The sequence below is a fragment of the Pipistrellus kuhlii genome, unplaced genomic scaffold (genome assembly GCF_014108245.1).
Source record: "Pipistrellus kuhlii isolate mPipKuh1 unplaced genomic scaffold, mPipKuh1.p scaffold_m20_p_14, whole genome shotgun sequence".
In the NCBI taxonomy this organism is placed as follows: Eukaryota; Metazoa; Chordata; class Mammalia; order Chiroptera; family Vespertilionidae; genus Pipistrellus; species Pipistrellus kuhlii.
The window spans coordinates 1,186,512-1,202,928 of record NW_023425449.1 but is presented as its reverse complement, the minus strand read 5'-3'; the positions used below and the strand labels follow the sequence as shown (position 1 = coordinate 1,202,928).

At 65.1% G+C, this 16,417-nt stretch overlaps 1 protein-coding gene across 1 annotated transcript in view; it reads right to left on the bottom strand.

Annotated features, from left to right (window-relative positions):
- The window catches only part of COL22A1 (collagen type XXII alpha 1 chain), an 80,748-nt gene that overhangs the window by 43,174 nt on the left and 21,157 nt on the right, over positions 1–16,417 (bottom strand). Inside the window, exons 12-21 of the mRNA XM_045581589.1 lie at positions 10,977–11,030; positions 10,007–10,134; positions 8,572–8,625; positions 8,160–8,204; positions 7,150–7,306; positions 6,777–6,821; positions 4,222–4,266; positions 3,933–3,962; positions 3,471–3,524; positions 1,698–1,751 (exon numbers count right to left, since the gene is read on the bottom strand). Coding sequence (XP_045437545.1) covers positions 1,698–1,751; positions 3,471–3,524; positions 3,933–3,962; positions 4,222–4,266; positions 6,777–6,821; positions 7,150–7,306; positions 8,160–8,204; positions 8,572–8,625; positions 10,007–10,134; positions 10,977–11,030 — 666 coding nt within the window. The remainder of the gene's footprint in view (positions 1–1,697; positions 1,752–3,470; positions 3,525–3,932; positions 3,963–4,221; positions 4,267–6,776; positions 6,822–7,149; positions 7,307–8,159; positions 8,205–8,571; positions 8,626–10,006; positions 10,135–10,976; positions 11,031–16,417) is intronic.

Below are 16,417 nucleotides of genomic sequence, written 5' to 3'. Positions count from 1 at the left end.
GCTGTCACCTAAACACATACACACACACACACACACACACGCACACGCACACGCACACACTCACACATACACACCATCCTCGCGCACACACACACACATGCGCGCACACACATGCACACACTCACACATGCACACACTCACACATGCACACGGACACACCACCCTCACGCAGCACAGAGGAGGGAGGAGCCAGGCAGGCAGAGCGCTAACCCTCGCCCCGCCATCGATCGCCTGGGTGACAGGTGATCTGATCCACACCTTAGGGCCCTGGTTTCTCACGTGCGGAAGGAGAGTGAAGTGCCGCCTTCCTAAGGGCCTGGTGAGAACGAAGCGAGGAACCTGCCTGCGGACAGCTCCCTCCCTGAGCCAGATCGGCCGCTCGCTCGTCTCCTCTCTGCCCACGGCGAGCAGAGCTGCTCTCTGAGGGATACGCCCTGAAGGAGCTGGCAGGACCAGGCACCAGGAGACACTGGGGGCCACTATGGCTGGGAGGAGGGACAGTCGTCCTTCTCGCCTCCAGGATGTGGGGAGTGAGCCAAGGGGCCGAGGGATTGCCCCTGGCTTGTGGGCCGAGCAGAGATGGCGGCCTGTGTGGCCGGGGCGGGAGGGCTGCGTCATCTTTCGGACGTGACTTTCCATCTCCGAATCCCGTCCCCCAGGCGGTCCTGAGGCTGAGCACCCACATTTTACAGGAAGTTCAAAGGCCTGACGGCAGAACTCTCTTCAACACAGATGTGAGGTTTTTCTCTTTTTTGGACATTGAAGAGGAAAGAGGAGATCCAGGCGGGCTGAGGTGGGACTCAGCACCACAGAGCAAGGTCAAGGCAAAATGAAAGAAAGGCACAGAAGGGACCACGTGGTCTCTACAACTGGACATTCCGTGGGGGAGGCCGGAGCCTGGGTGGCCGGGGGCCGGTCCTGGCTCTGTCTCCCGCCACCCGCGTGTCCCCGCCTGGGAGCGGAATGGGGGCCGCACCCTCGCACACTGATTGTGTCCAATGCTCATAAACGCGTTAGCTGTTTGGGCACCTTCCCCCGGGCGGTGTGTGTGAGCACTCTGTGAGAACAAGAGGTAGTCGCGTGGTCAGCGTGAGGCCCTCTTCCACGTCCTGCAGACACAGGGTCCTTCAGGGGCTCTGCCCGAGGCTCGGGGTCCCCACTGCCTGGCCCAGGACGGGTACACCGCCAGCCTCTGCCTGCTCAGGGTCACCCCCTTTCTCATCGGCCCCATGGTCATCTCCTCAAGGGCCTTTCCCCTGTGGCCTGTCCACCCCACGGGGGCCACATGGAGTGTAACCCAAATCCCACAGCACCCAGACCGAACTGCACCCAGAAATGCACGAGACAGTCAGGGAGAGTCAGGACACGGGAGGAGGCGGGGCTGTGGTTCTGCTGCTTTTCTCTTCGCTCTACCATCACCCCTTCCAAGTGGCCTTGGCGGGCGGCTCCCGGGTGGGGTTTTGAGAAAACCCTTCTGTCTCCGTTCTCCTGAGTCGGCGGGAGCAGTGCCCACTGCCTCTCCTGCCAGGGCTCTGACCACTCACAGGTGTGAGCTGCAATGGCCATGACTCAGGGCAGACCCCACGCTCACCGCCATCTCCCCAGACCCGGCTCAATGCTGGGCACACCTCCTCCAGGTGAGCTGCTACATGGGGGACAGATGGGGGAGCCGGGGCGGAAAGGAAAAGTGTACTTACCCGGAGACCTTGCAGGCCCGGGGGTCCAGCCTGGCCTTCTGGGCCCGTCAGACCCTTGGGGAGGGAGAAAGAAACAAATGAGATCGCGGTGACTGCAGGCTCCACAGCTCGGGCACCCCTCAGCTGCACATTCCCTGGGCAGGGAAATACTGTCCTGCCGACCGGGAAGCGGGGGGCGGTCGGGAAAAACGCGCTGTTCCCTCAAATCTAAAACGGAACCACCTGCTCCCACCTCATCTCATCAAGTGTGCTCACAACCAGGAGGAGTCCAGGCGTTGGAGAGGAGGAGTAAGAAGGATCAGTGCCCTGCGTTAGTGCTCTGTGTGGCCTGTGCGAGAGAGGAGGCCTCGGGGCCCCCGCTGGCTCAGCCCTGCGCCCCTGCTCGCTCCCCTGGCCCAGAAGGACTGGCCGGGGGTGCCTGACTCTGTCAACAGCGACGCGCAGTGCAGGGCAGTCTGCGCCAACGAGACTGGGCACGGAAGATGATTTCAAGTTAGCAAGGAGCCGCGGTGCAGGACGAGGCCGTAGACGCCTTGCTCCAATGCTGTGGGACCCCGTGTGTCCTGCGGAGCCGGTTCTGTCAGCAGCTTGGAGCCTGGAGGCCCTTCAGGACCCTGGACAGCTCCGCGGGGCTGGTGGCCTGAGGCGCCAGGCCTGCCCCTGCTCCCTGCACCAGGGTCTGTAGGAAGATGCAGCAGAACCTGCAGGGTGAGCACAGCCACGTCTTCACCTCTCCTCCCCTCCGCCATGAGTCCGGGCGGTGACTGTTCGCCCGCGTCCCCAGCTTCACATTCTGTGTAGACGCTCAGTGCTGGCCAGTGACGGGTCAGAAACACACGTGCCCAGAGCTAACGATTGAGCGACAGGAAGCAGGTGGCCACACGGGCGTGACGTTTCCTCCTCTTCTCCCTCCTCACTGGTCGTCACAAAATCTGCACACGGGAGGGGGGGCCACCTGCTGGGACACCCCAGGCCGCAGAGGAGTGAGGGGCGAAGAAGGCTGCCGCGTGATGAAGCCTCGCTAGCTCCTCGCTCTAACGGTTGGGCAGGCATCGCCATGGCGGCGACGGCAGTGGCGGCGGAGAGACGAGGCGCCTACGGTGACGGCCCCGGGAGGCAGCTCTTCCCACGGCAGGGCTACGACGCTGCAGGAATGGAACATCCACGCTGCTTCTGTTTCCCCGCAGCGAAGCACGCACATCCATCCTGAGAGGAAGGGGCCTGGCGGGGTGCTGAGGAGGGAGAACCGTCCGTCTCCTGCAACAGAGCCCGTCGCTCCGCAGGACGCCGCACGCTCCCGGGGGCACGGGGTCGCCGGCTTGGCATCCGTGTTCTCATCAGTCATCGAGCATCTGCCCTCAGCACTCCGGCCGCCCAATCCCTGCCAGCGGCCCTCGGGACAGTTACCCACACATCACGTCCTCACAGGGAGGAGCGGGGCTGGGCCGTCAGCGCCACGGCGACGCCCGTCCGTCAGCTCCGGGAGGGGCGGCGTGCACTGGGCGCGGTTTGACTGGCAGGACGCGCGAATGCTCTCATGCCCGTTGTCTGAAGGGAACGTAACACCAGAGCGAACCCCGGACCCCAGCCCAGGCCTGTCTGGGGCAGGGGCTCTGCCGGCAGGCGGCGGGCTGCACACACTGGGACCTGCCTCAGTGTCCTCCTGGGCGATGCCTGAGCTTCGGGAACAATGGGCTGCTGGGTAATGGCAAGGCCTGCTGCTTTCCAGACCTACTTTGTGCAGCGCAGACCTGGGCTGGGACCGTGACTTACCGGGGCTCCTGGAGGCCCAGGGGGGCCCTGGTGACCCCGTGGTCCTGGAGCTCCCTGTAACCCAAGCAAACACACATTAGCCACGACTCCCCTCAGCAGGCTCAGGCTTCATTCACAAGTTCCCAGCGGGGACCCAGGCACAGGGGGGCGTCTGCGTTCCCAGCAGCACATTCATCCGACGGCTGTGCCCTTCTGTCTGCTCCCACCTGCAGCCCTCCTGGAGGACTACCTCTCCTTCACCTCCTCCTCCTCCTCCACCTCCTCCACCTCCTCCACCTCCTCCTACTCTTTCACCTGCTCCTCCTCCTCCTCCACCTCCTCCACCTGCCCCACCTCCTTCTCCACCTCCTCTACCTCCTCCACCTGTTCTTCCACCACCTGCTCCTCCTCCACCTCCTTCACCTCCTCCACCTCCTCCCCTGCTCCCTCCTGCAGCCCACCTGAAGGACCCACGTCGCTTACCTGCTCGCCCTTCAGGCCCTCTCTCTGCACCTGCGGGGACAAACAGGCGTCAGCAAAGGCGGCAGTGTGTTCTCCATGGAGCTCTGGCTGCACTCGGGCACGCGCACCGCAGGGCCGGCCGGAGGCAGCCATTGCTGACTTTCCGTGGGCTTGGCCCATCTCAGTGGGGAAAGCGTGATGTGCAGCTTCCACTTTCCAGGGCTCCACCGCCGAGGAGCAGGGCTCCCCCAATGACACGCTCTATCAGCCCGGCTGCCAGCTCTCCAGCCGCCAGGACGGTCCCACTTACCACGGAGCCCGGGACGCCAGGCGGTCCTGCCGGCCCCACGTCGCCCTGCGGGGAGATGACAGACATTTCACCGGAGGGCAGGCCAGCCACCTCTGCCCTGCCCCCCCTCCTCCGAGGCCCAGCACATCCCCGTATGTCCATGGGTGCTTCCTGCTCTGCACCACCACGCACGGCCCTCACGCTGTCCCCTCCTGCCGAGACACACTCCCATGGAGGAGACCGGCGTCTGTGGCCACGCCCAGGCCACCACCTTCTGCTGCAGAGCGGCCCTGCCCATGGCCAGGGGGGCCCTGCAGTGCCGGGCGCCGGGTCAGACCGTAGCCGGGCGTCTCTGCTGCAGCCCGAGTGGTCAGAGGGTCCATCAGAGAGTGACTGGCCGAGTGCTGTGCACTCCCTCCTGCTTCCACCCGGAGGAGGCCTGAGCCTGGGCCTGTCCCTCCCGTTACCGCCGGCCACAGAGCGACGGGGACGGGGACGGGTCAGATGCCCAGCCTGAGGGCCACACCCGGGCTCTACGTAGGCACCACCTGTCAGTTGTGGCCACAGGCACGCCCTCGTGGCTGGTGTCACTCCGTGGTGAGAGTGTCGGCCTGTGCACCAAAGGGCTGCAGGTTCGATGCCCGGCCCAGGTCAGGGCTGGTACAGGGGACACCTATTCCATGGGCCTCTCACATCAGTGTTTCTCTCTCTCTCTCGGGGAGGCCCAACTAGCGCCACGGGCCACACACGGTCGTCCCCAGGACATCACGCGAGGCGGAACGGCCAGGAAGAGAGAACCCTATGACCTCACTCCCACGAGGGACGTGAACCGGAACCTCGGAGCACGTCAGCCGAGCAGCGGCTGCCAGAGGAAGGGGCGGTGGAGAGCGGGGTCCTAACACGTGGGCGGGAGAAGGGGGGACTCTGGGTGCTGGGCACACGGTGCCGCCACAGGTCTGTCACCCAGAAACCCACCCTGAAACCTGCGTGACCCCATTCACCAACGTCGCCCAGTAAATCTGATTCTAGAAATCCATAGATGAGGTGCAAGTTCCGAATTTAATATAATCTCCTCTCTCTTCCTCTCCCCGCCACTCTCTCTCCCCTCCTCTCCCCCCTCCCTTTCTCAGGAAAGAGTCGACATCAGATCCAAACGCCAATGATCCTTCCTTCTTAGTGACTTGAAATAAACTGCGTGCTTATTTTAGGATTTAGCATCTTGCCACGGAACTGCAGGGAAAGTTTAGAATCCTGACACGGGGATCATATAACAGGCAAACGTCACCCTAAAAATGCTCAGAGGGAGAGCGAGCCATGAGCTCCGCTCCCATCGCAGCCAAGGAGGGGGCTGGGCAGGCTCTGTGCTCCCTGAGCCCGCGCAGCCCGGGGGCCTGTGTGTTTCCTTCCGCCGCACACCCTCCCGCCTCCTCCCGCTGGGCAGCTCCCCCGTCTGCCTTTGCAGGGGACGCTGGGAGCCAGCCCAGGTCAGCCAGCCTCCTACACCGGAGCTCAGGGACCCGAGAGGACAGATGCACCGCGGCCACACGCATCGCGGTTCACTGGTTCCTCCCGCCTGCCCGCCCTCCCTCTCCCCAGCTCTCCTCCAGCTCAGCTCACCGGGTGTCCTTCCAGACGGCCAGTCCAGAGCCTGGCCGTCAGGGGCAGGGCTGTGCCTCGTCACCCCTCCTGTCACCCAGAACACACCCTCCCCATTGCCGGACGCTTAGGAAGGCCATGCTCCTCACGGTCATTCTGTGGCACCCCCAGATCTGCGGGGAACTCTCACACACTGTGTCCAGCCGGGACACAGGGACTCCACACAGGCATTAACTGAGCTAAGCCTGTAGGGACCGGTTCTGAGACAGGTGGCCAGCCCGCCCAGCGTGGCTCAGGGGTTGAGCATCGACCTATGAACCAGGAGGTCACGGTTCGAGTCCCATCAGGGCACAGGCCCGGGTTGCAGGCTCGATCCCTAGTCAGGGTGCGTGCAGGGGGCAGCCGATTCATGATTCTCTCTCATCATTGATGTTTCTCTCTCTATCTCCCTCTTCCTTCCTCTCCAAAATCAATAAACATATATTTTTTTAAAAAAATAATAGAATAAAATAGATGACCAGTATAGCGAGAGAGATACCCTTTGCTCAGTTTATCAGGGATCCAGCCCATTTTCAGAAATGTTTAACCTGGTTACAAAAAAAAAAAAAAAAAAAAAAGTAAAAATCTTGTTAAACATGGCAGAGGGGAGAGGAAGAGGAAAAGGAGTAAGGCATTTTGGTTATTGATTCCTACCCTGCCTCAGTCCAAAAGCAATGTAAGTCACGTGATATTCTACTGTGTCTGAATAGAATAGGAACCGATTAAAGTTTTATTCCTACGAGTAGGCAAACAGGAAGTAAGTGACCAGAAATGACCTGCTGGCTGAGGCCCTGAGGCCAGCGCAGGCCAGTGTGGCCTTAGCCCAGGAGCCCAGCCTGTCCCCCGCTCCCCCCCTCGCCCCAGGACTGATCCCTGCAGACGGGCAGCTCACGCCTGGTCAGTCCAGAGCTCGGACCACCTCGCACCCGGGCCCGGCTTACCTTCTCTCCAGGGGGCCCGGCCGTGCCGGGAGGGCCAGGTGCTCCCTGGGGGGAGAGGGGACACTGTAATACCGTCCACAATAAAACACACACACACGTTCACGAAGCGGCCACAGCACTCAGAGCACGTGCACTCCTCCGTGACCGTTACACGCATGGGCACACGCCCGTCGCTGAGTGAGGGTGGGCTCACGGTTCCGTGTTCTCCGGGTGCCTCCCCCGGCTGCCGGGCGGGTGCTGCTGGGCTGGTCACCGGGCCTGAGCCCTCCCCGCTGAGTGGCACGGAGGTCGAGGCCCCAGCGGACAGCGCGCCAGCCCCAGCCCACCCCGTCCCCCCACAAAGCCCACCCCCGCGGGCGCCAACGCCACCTACCTGCTCCCCCGCCAGCCCCGGCTTCCCTGGGAAGCCGTCCAGGCCGCGCTCGCCCTGCGGACGGAAGGAAACGGAGAGAAGGCCACGGTCAGGGTCACGGAGAGGCACACAGGGGCCGAGGGCCCGACTGGACGGGCTCCACCCTCCCCCGGGGTCCCTCAAAGTCCCATGTGGGTGGGTTTTCCCGCCTCAGGTATTCAGGTCTCAGGCCCTCCTGCTGGGCCCACAGGCTGCAGTTCTGAGGCTCTGTCAACAGAGGGCGCGCGCACCCCACTCAAAGCCAAACCTCGAGCCTGCCTTGGGGGCTGAAGTCTTGGCAATTCTGGATTCTGGGTGTTGCTACACACATGTCACAGGGGAGGGTGTGTGGTGTGTTTCCTCCTCCACGCTGCTTGCTCCAAAAAGGTTTCCGGCGAGGATCTAGACTGTTCTCAGAGCCCACGGCCGGGCCTCTGACAGCGGGAACCAGGGGGTGCCGAGGAGGGCCTCGGTCCCCGGAGTGAGTGCTGGAGCCAGACCTGCCCCAGGCTGAGCCAGCAGGCCCGGCTGCCGCTCCTCCCACTCCTCCCTGCTCTCTGTCTGTCTGTCTGTCCGTGTTGTAAACACATGTCATGTGCTGCCCACAGGATTTTATAAGTGTTCACGCTCCCGCTGCTCAGAGCAGCCTTCCGTGTCGATGTCCTCTGAGCTGCGGGGGAGTCTGACACGCAGAGTCTGACACGCAGAGGGTCACAGCCCTCCAGGAGCCTCGCTGGGATCCCCGCTCTGGCCCCCAGGCAGGCAGGGCCCACGTCACTGGGCAGGAGGCCATGGGCCCGTCCCACTCCCTCTCCCAGACCTGACCCGGAGGGCCCCGTGCACCCACAGGCATGTGCGCGCACATGCACACACATACACACACACACACACACACACACACACAGGCACACACGGCACAGAGCAGATGGCCCGGCGCCCTCTTCCTCTCCCCACGGGAGCTGCGTCCGTGTGCGTAGCGAGCACGTACGTACCTTTTCTCCTCGGGCTCCCCGCTCCCCGCGCTCTCCCTGGAGACCCTGGGGGGCGGGGAGAGGGGGGGGCGTTAGTCACCACCACATACTGGTCCAGCTTCTGTCCCCACACACAGCCGGCTGCTCTCCCCTCAGCCTGCCAGCGGAGGGGCTCCCGGCTGGCCCCCGGGGCTGGGTGACCCAGGGCCTCTGGCCAGACTGGGACACAGCTGGCCCCCGAGCTCCTCTGGCCAAGGGCAGGCTCCCGAGCCAGGGCCCCGGCCGCCCAGCGCCGAGACCCCGTCACCGTCACTCCCCCCACACGTGCGGGACAGTGGTCCCCGTGGATGGATGGGGGGTGGAGGGAGGGAGCCTTGTCCCACAGCCTGGTCTCCCGCCCCCGGAGAAGGGCACAGCCCAGTGCGGTACCTACCGGAGCGCCGACGTGGCCAGGAGGGCCAGGAAGTCCGGGCGGCCCCGGCGACCCCTGTGAGGAGAGCCACAGGTTTGCGAGCGGGAAGCGAGGGCGGGGGCCCGGGCCACGCTCAGCCCACACCACGTGGGCGTGAGACCCCTGCTCTCCCCTGCCACCGCTGCCACTCTGCTCCCACGGTCCCACCGGGACCCCCGGACCCCACCCCCAATCCCCTGCCACCCCGACTCACCTCCCATCAGCTCAGCGTCACAGACTAGCAACCAGCGCATCTGAGCTCTGATGAGGCCAATGCGACCACTCCCACCTCCATTCGCCCCTGACCTGTGCCCCTTGCTCCCTGACCTGTGCCCCTTGCCCCCTGACCTGTGCCCCTTGCTCCCTGACCTGTGCCCCTTGCCCCGAGCCCCGTGCCCCTTCTGCCATGACCAGGCCAGGACATGGGCACAGCTCCTGATGCCCTCGGCCGAGGCCTGCAGGGCTCGCTCTGCCACCGGCCCTGCAGGCAGACGGGGCCTAACCCGGCCCCACCGATGCCCACAGCCCCAGGGCCCCCGCCCCCTGCACCAGCGTGGCCACGGCCTTGCAGTAACCGATGTGGCCGCGTCTATTAAAAGCCATTTAAGTTAAAAGGCGCGTTTCCTCCGCGGAAGGCGTGCGTGTGTGTGTGCTCTCTCCCGAATGAGGACAGAGGACACGCGGAGAGGGCCACATCGATTTCAGCGGAATCGGAAACCACCTCGGGGCAGGCGGGGAGCCGTGTGCAGACGCCGCCCCGGGCCGGGGAGGGACACGCACTGCCCAGGGCACCGTGTCTCCGTGCCGCCCGCCGTGGGCAGGGTCCCCGGGCAGGGTAAAACGAAGCAGGTAAACGCAGGCCCGGGAGGCTGTGTTTTGTAAGAATGTGGGGAAAACCACCTGCGGACAGACACGCCCACGGCAGGGAGAAACCCGCCCCCCCACCACCACATATAGCTGTGGATCTGCACCGGGCCTGCCCCCTCCCCCGCCAAAGCTGTGGGTCTGCACCCCCCCTGCCCCCTTCCCCCCCCAAAGCTGTGGATCTGCACCCCCCCTGCCCACTTCCCCCCCAAAGCTGTGGATCTGCCCCCCCCGCCCCCTCCCCCCCCCAAAGCTGTGGATCTGCACCCCCCGGCCCCCTCCCCCCCCCCCCAAGCTGTGGATCTGCACCAGGCCTGCCCCCTCGCCCCCCCAAAGCTGTGGATCTGCACCAGGCCTGCCCCCTCGCCCCCCCAAAGCTGTGGATCTGCACCAGGCCTGCCCCCTCCCCCCCCCCAAAGCTGTGGATCTGCACCCCCTGCCCCCTCCCCCCCCAAAGCTGTGGATCTGCACCAGGCCTGCCCCCTCCCCCCCCCAAAGCTGTGGATCTGCACCCCCCCCTGCCCCCTCCCCCCCCAAAGCTGTGGATCTGCACCAGGCCTGCCCCCTCCCCCCGCCAAAGCTGTGGATCTGCACCAGGCCTGCCCCCGGGACCGATGACACAGCTGGAGCACTCACCCGCATGCCCACCTCGCCAGGCAGCCCCGGCTCTCCGGTCTCCCCCTGCACACAGGACAGACGGCACCGTCAGCACCCCCGGGGGCCGGGCCGAGCCCCACAGGCAGCCCCACAGGGTCCCCTTCCTGGAGCTGAGGACGCACTGCGGTGGGGGTGGCCCCGCCGTCAGCCCCTCCAGCCTCCTCCGGGAGCGAAGGAGCCGAGCGAGGTGGGGAGGGTCACCTGGCCCCGCCGCCCGGTGCGGAGGCTCTCGGAGGAAGCGTGGACGGGCCGGGGGGAGGCCAGCCACGGGGGCGACGGGAGGCCGTCTTCACGGAGGAGCGAGAGGGGGCCTGGAGCCTCGCGGGCTCCCCTTTCTGTCCCGTCTCCGCCCAGACCTCCAGACCTTGAGCCTGACTGAGGGGGGCTCGGGGGCTCCCCACGGGGGCTCCCCCACTGAGGCCGGGCCACGGTGGCTTCCATCGCACAGGGAGGGCTGGGCACCCAGACCCCATCTCCGGGGCCTCCCGGGGAGAAGCTGAGCCGGAGGGAGACTGCCCTGCCCCGTCCTGAGTGGGCTCCCGCGCGGAGGCGGAGGGGGAGGCACAGGGAGGAGGCAGGCCCTGCGGGGACAGTGCTGTGCGGGTCCCCCCCCCCCCGACTCCTCCAGCTACACACGGGGGCTAACCCCTCCCCCTGGGCCTCCGTTTGGTGCCAGGTCTGGGCACTGGGGACACGCCCTCCCGGCGGAACTAACGGAGAAACAGCTCCGAGCGCAGGCAGCGAGGCCGGAGCCACCTCTGCAGCTGCCGCTGTAACCCAGGCTGCCCTCCGGGCAGGGCCCTCCCCGCGGGGGGCGGGGGTCCTGGCCTGGCGCAGCCGGTGGGAGGGCGGCCGGACACACGTACCCGCACGCCTTTGCTGCCGTCTCTCCCGGGGGGGCCGGGCGGGCCCAGGGAACCCTGGGGACAGAGAGCACAGCGTTAGCGGGGAGGAGGCGCTGGGACCGGCTCCCGGTGTGCTGGCACCGGAGACGAACGGCAGGACCGCCGAGGTGTGGCTGCTCAGAGTGCCCCCCAACCCCCTCCCTGCACCTGGGCAGCGCCTGGGAAGGTGAGAGACGCAGGCGCTTGGGCTTCCCACGTAACTCCTGCCACTGAGCAGAACGCTGAGCCCAGCTGGGTCATGTCTCAGCCGCACCCGTCGAAAGAGGGACACTGGGGAGGGGGCTCCGCCCACGGGGCTCCTGAGACGCCGTGGTGACGTTTTGCACGCAGGGGGGGCTGGAAACCAGCGTGAGTGCCGCCGTTTTGGGTCAATGGTTCAAACCTCACGCTTCGCCTGTGAGAAGGAACTCGCTCGCCTGGCCGGCGTGGCTCAGGGGCTGAGCATGGACTTATGAACCCGGAGGCTGAGGTTCCATTTCCGGTCGGGGCACAGGCCTGGGTTGTGGGTTCCATCCCCAGTGTGGAGCGTGCAGGAGGCAGCCGGTCCATGATTCTCGCTCGTCATTGGTGTTTCTCTCTCTCCCTCTCCCTTCCGCTCTGAGATCAATAAAAATACGTTTTAAAAAAAATAAGAGGAAACCACTCAGGTAAGAGGATGACGTAGATAAGCCCGAGACCCGTTCCGGACGGTGCCCAGGCTGGGAAAGAGGCAGAGCCCCGTGCACACCGGCAGCTGCGCCCCCATGGCCGGCCCTGAGCCCACGTCAAGGCCTTGACCTCTGTGCACCCGCCCCGCCCCATGAGCTCACTGGGAGCCGCCAGAGAGGGCCATCTGGCAGGAAGCGGCCCACCACGCCCAGGGGCCAGAACCGGAGCCCCGGGGATTGGGGGTGACCTCATCGGGCGAAAGTCCGAGAAAGAGAGCCGGCGTCCTGCCCGTCTGCCTCATGACGATCAGGCCTTTCCCTGAACGCTGACCGGGAGGTGGCTCCTGGCAGGAGGGTGCTGTGAGCTCTTTGCCCACCAGGGGGAGCCCGGCCCGGTGTCCCCGGGTGGGGTCAGAGAGCCCTCTGGGCCGTGGTCCTCAAGGGGTGGGGTGTGCCGGGCGCCGGCAGCCTGGGACACTGGGGCGCAGCCCAGCAGGAGTTCTCACAAGCCATCCAGGCGGCTCGGGGGCTCAGTCAGTGTCTCTCAGCACCGCTAAGTGTAGGCCGGGGAGCCGGACCACAGCCTGGGTCCAGGCTCGGCCACGTACACAGACAGGCTCCCTGCTCCTGCTCATGTGGTCAATGAGCATGCAAAACGGGGACAAGAATACCCTCTAGCCCTGACCGGTTTGGCTCGGTGGATAGAGCATCGGTCTGCGGACAGAAGGGTCCCAGGTTCGATTCCGGTCAAGGGCATGTACTTTGGTTGCAGGCACACCCCAGTAGGGGGGATGTGTTGGACGCAGCTGATCAATGTTTCTCTCTCATCGATGTTTCTAACTCTCTATCCCTCTCCCTTCCTCTCTGTAAAAAATAAATAATTTTTTTTTTAAGAACATCCTCCAGCTGCTCAATGAGCCATTTGGGATAAACTGAGGAGAGGACAGGACACTCCCCTGTGCCACAGCCACCTGGAATGCACTTTCTAACAACACCCCGCCCCCGCCCCCGGCTTCCTGAAGCTCTGGGAGGTCGAGTCTCCTCGGGGGACAGGATCCCTGGCATTTCCCAGCCGGGAGCGCCCCTGGGGGATCAGATCTCCGGATGCGAGGGCAGAGGGGACATCATTTGTGTATAAGAAATGGAGTGCCGTGCTGCTGAAAGGGTAATTACCCTTAACACATACGAGCGCTTTGCACAAATATAACTCATTTATTTTCTCTGGCTCATTGCATCCTGGTAGCAGCCCTCTGGGGCAGCTGGCAGCGCTGGTTTATGCTGAGAAAAGCGTGGGCTGCAGGGGTGGAGGGACTGCCCAGGGCCACACAGCTGTGAGGGCCGAGCCCTCAGCCTCCCGGCCCTCCCAGGCCAGCGGCCGGCTGCCAGCATTCGCACCCCCACCCTAATTCCCATAATCGCCCCCACCTGTTGGGTGCAGCCCTGGGTCCTGGGATGGCCCCAAATGAGTGTCGGACGGAGCTGGGGGAAAATGCAGGCGTCCCTAGCTGGCTCTGCCTGGGGCTGTGAGATCCCCTGAACACACAACCGCCCCGTGCGTCCTTCAGCACCACGGACAGGGTCCGGGGCACCTTCATTTATTCCAGCTTCTGGCATTTTGCCCACCACCTCCAGGCTTCTGAAGGGCGCACACGCAGCCAACGTGTTTTACCCCAAACCCTTCAATTATTACAAAAATAGGAGGCCCTCCACCTCCGTTATCCAGCCCAATGGCCGTGAATAACACGCATTAGCAGCATGCTAAGAATAGGAGCCGGCTGGGGGAGCCGGCCTGACCTGAGAGGAGGAGACCCCGAGCCAGAGGCAACGGGCATGGACAGACCTCAGATGTCCCTCTCTCTCTCTCTCTCTCTCTCTCTCTCTCTCTCTCTCTCTCACACACACACACACACACACACACACAACATCGTGTGTTAGGGCCCAGGCAAAAATTTGCCTCTGGAAATTTCAACCCCAGAGGCTGCAGGGCCTCCTGCAGGCGCCTGAGCTCCGAGGCCATCGCGCAGGGGGTCTTTGCGGGTTGGCTCACCGGACAAAAGAAGCTGCTTCCCACGGGGGCCTGGCTCTGAGGGTCAAGGACACTCAGGTCTGAGCATCGCCTGGGGAAACCAGGCGAGCGGGGGCCTGGGGTCAGACAGACAGGCACGGCCTCTGTCCCCTCAGCCTGCCGCTGGGAGTCCCCTCAAGCCTCCTGCCTGGCCCGAGAGGCAGACGGTGCGTGGTCCACAGCAGCTCGGAGGTGCCCGCACTGCCCAACTCCAGATCAGAGGGGGAAGCGCCAGCCCCCTGGGGGTGGCATACAGGGGGGCAGCCGCCGCTGTCCTCAGCCCTGGGAGAGCTGGGCGGCTCACTGACCGCCTGCACCCGCCTCCTCATGACCCTCCTTCACTTCATCTCTGGCCTCCGGTTCCCAACCGGCACCGATGTCTCTAGCGTCACGGTGAGCCAACCCGCAGAGACCCCGCTACGCGATGACCTCGGAGCTCAGGCGCCTGCACGAGGCCCCGCAGCCTCTCGGGCTCTCCAGTTGGGGTTTCCAGAGGCAGCGAGCATCCTGGGAAGTCGGGGCAGCCGGGGCTGTGGGTCAGGGTGCAGACACCCTCACACCAGCTGTCCCCAGGCGGGGTGCTGGCCCCGCTAGAAACGGGGGACAAGCATGACAAAGCAGGAACCGAGGCCTGAGGAACGGAACGCTCTGTCTGCTGCAGCCTCGCAGCCCAGGGACATTCAGCGAGGCTGGCGCTGGGCCCGGGTGTATTTTCTGAGCAGTCGCACAGCGGCCACACGGAGCTGTAGTTACTGCGTGCGGGCGCCCCTGGAGATGCTTACGGCAGGCTCCTGGGCGGCTGTTTCTGGGTTTTCCCTCCAGCGAGCGCTGACTAAGGAGCTGCCGACCCAGGCGCCGCTCTGCGGACGCTCTGCCCCAATTCCGTCCCTCGCGTCTCCAGGGCCCGGGCATGGGGGAGGGTGGGCCAGACGCCACCACAGGGGCCGTGGGGCCGCTCCCTCCCTTGCTGCTCCCTCCCACTCCGGGGAAACCAAGCTGCTCAGCACTTCTCTCCCTGCCCGGGGCTCGGCCGGCGCTGCCTGGAGGCCTCCTCCCACTGCATCTCCAGCCAGCTCAGCTCCCATGTGGGTGCCAGCCGCCTCCTCTGAGACAGCACTGTGTCCTCCGTGGGGGCCCTGGAGTCCTGGCCCAGGCGAGCCCTGACTGCGCTCAGCAGCGTCACTCGCTCACAAGGACCCACTCTGAGCGCCTCCTTCCCCTGCTGGAACCGGCCGATCTCCCGGCAGCAGAACAGCAGGGACGTGCAGTTCCGCCCTCCCACCCCGGTCTCAGGGGGCGAAGCTGCTGTCTCCGACTCCCAAGCAAAAGTCCCGAGCTCGTTTGGTGTGAACTGGCTTAGGAAAGGCACCGGAGCCAGGCCGTGCGGCTGAGCAGATTTATACGTGCAGGTGCCGTGGGCCAGGGACAATGCTGGGTGCTTCCGTGGGCATCATCCACCTCCTACTCTCCCCCGTCACAGCCCAGGGGGTCGGCATGCCTGGCTCCACCTCCCAGACGAGGAAGCTGAGGCCCAGAGAGGCAGTGAACCAAGCTCTCCCAGCCGCTGTGGAGCAGGGACCCAGGCCAGGTCTGCCCACCTCCCCCAGCCTGGACTGAGCCCCAAACCAAGGCTCCCCAGGGGCCAGGAAAGGAGGCCAAACCCTGGGAAGGCAGGCAGGGCCTCTCCAGACAGAGGTCACCTGGCAGGGGCCCTGCAGAGCCAGCCTGGAGCCTGCGCTCTGGCTTCCCGACACCAGAGGGCGCTGTGGGCCCAGGAAGGCTGCAGCTTCCTCCCTTGCAGGCCCTGGTCGCCCAGAGCAGGACCCTGGGAGGCACCCTGAGATTGCTCACGGGAAACTGCCCGTCGTGGCCGTGTTTGTGCTGTTTCTAGACTTTAATACCCGGGTCTGCAGACCTCACCTCTACGGACGCACACACACGGACCCAGGGCCCGCCCCGCAGGACCTGCACACACCACCTCCTCACTGAGGGCAGGAGGGAAGGGAGGACACGCAAGCCACCCCCACCCCCTATTCTCCGAGGTCCCGGTCCTCCAGGGCCGGCGCACACCGTCTCCGGGTAAATGACACAAAAACTCGCAAAGGTCACAGCCAGATCGGTCACGTGATGCCCGGCCCCACGGCCCCCGGCCCTCCGATCACCCTCCCCGCCCCCACCCCTCTGCAAATCCCTCTGGAGAGAATATTCTAGCAGGAGGCCACTTGCTCAGCCCTGTTCACGCGTCTTAGTCACAGTGACGGTCTCCCCTCCGCGGACTCTGGCCCGGGGGACCCACCGGGCTGCCCCGGCCTCCGAGGGAGACCAGAGACCCCACACGAGGAAGCTCCAGCGGTTCGGGCTGCAGGGGGCGCCAGGCCCGATCTGAGAGCCGCCCTGCCAGGCCTGCAGGCATTGGCACCCCCTCTCCCCCTCCCCATGTCTGTGGAGGGGAGAGCAGCGGCTCAGAGCGGAGGTGGCACCCAAGCCACACGGCCGCTCCTGTGGCTCAGCCGGGACGCCGACTCTGCTGAGAACGCACAGCTGACGGCCCAGCGTGGGAGCCAAGGACAGAGCCATCGGGCCGGTCTGTCCGGCTGCCCGTCCCTGTCTGTCCGGTCTGTCCGGCTGCCCGTCTGTCTGGCTGTGGCCCTGCAGCTCCGGGGGAGAGAAGCCGTGCCACGGGCAGGGCT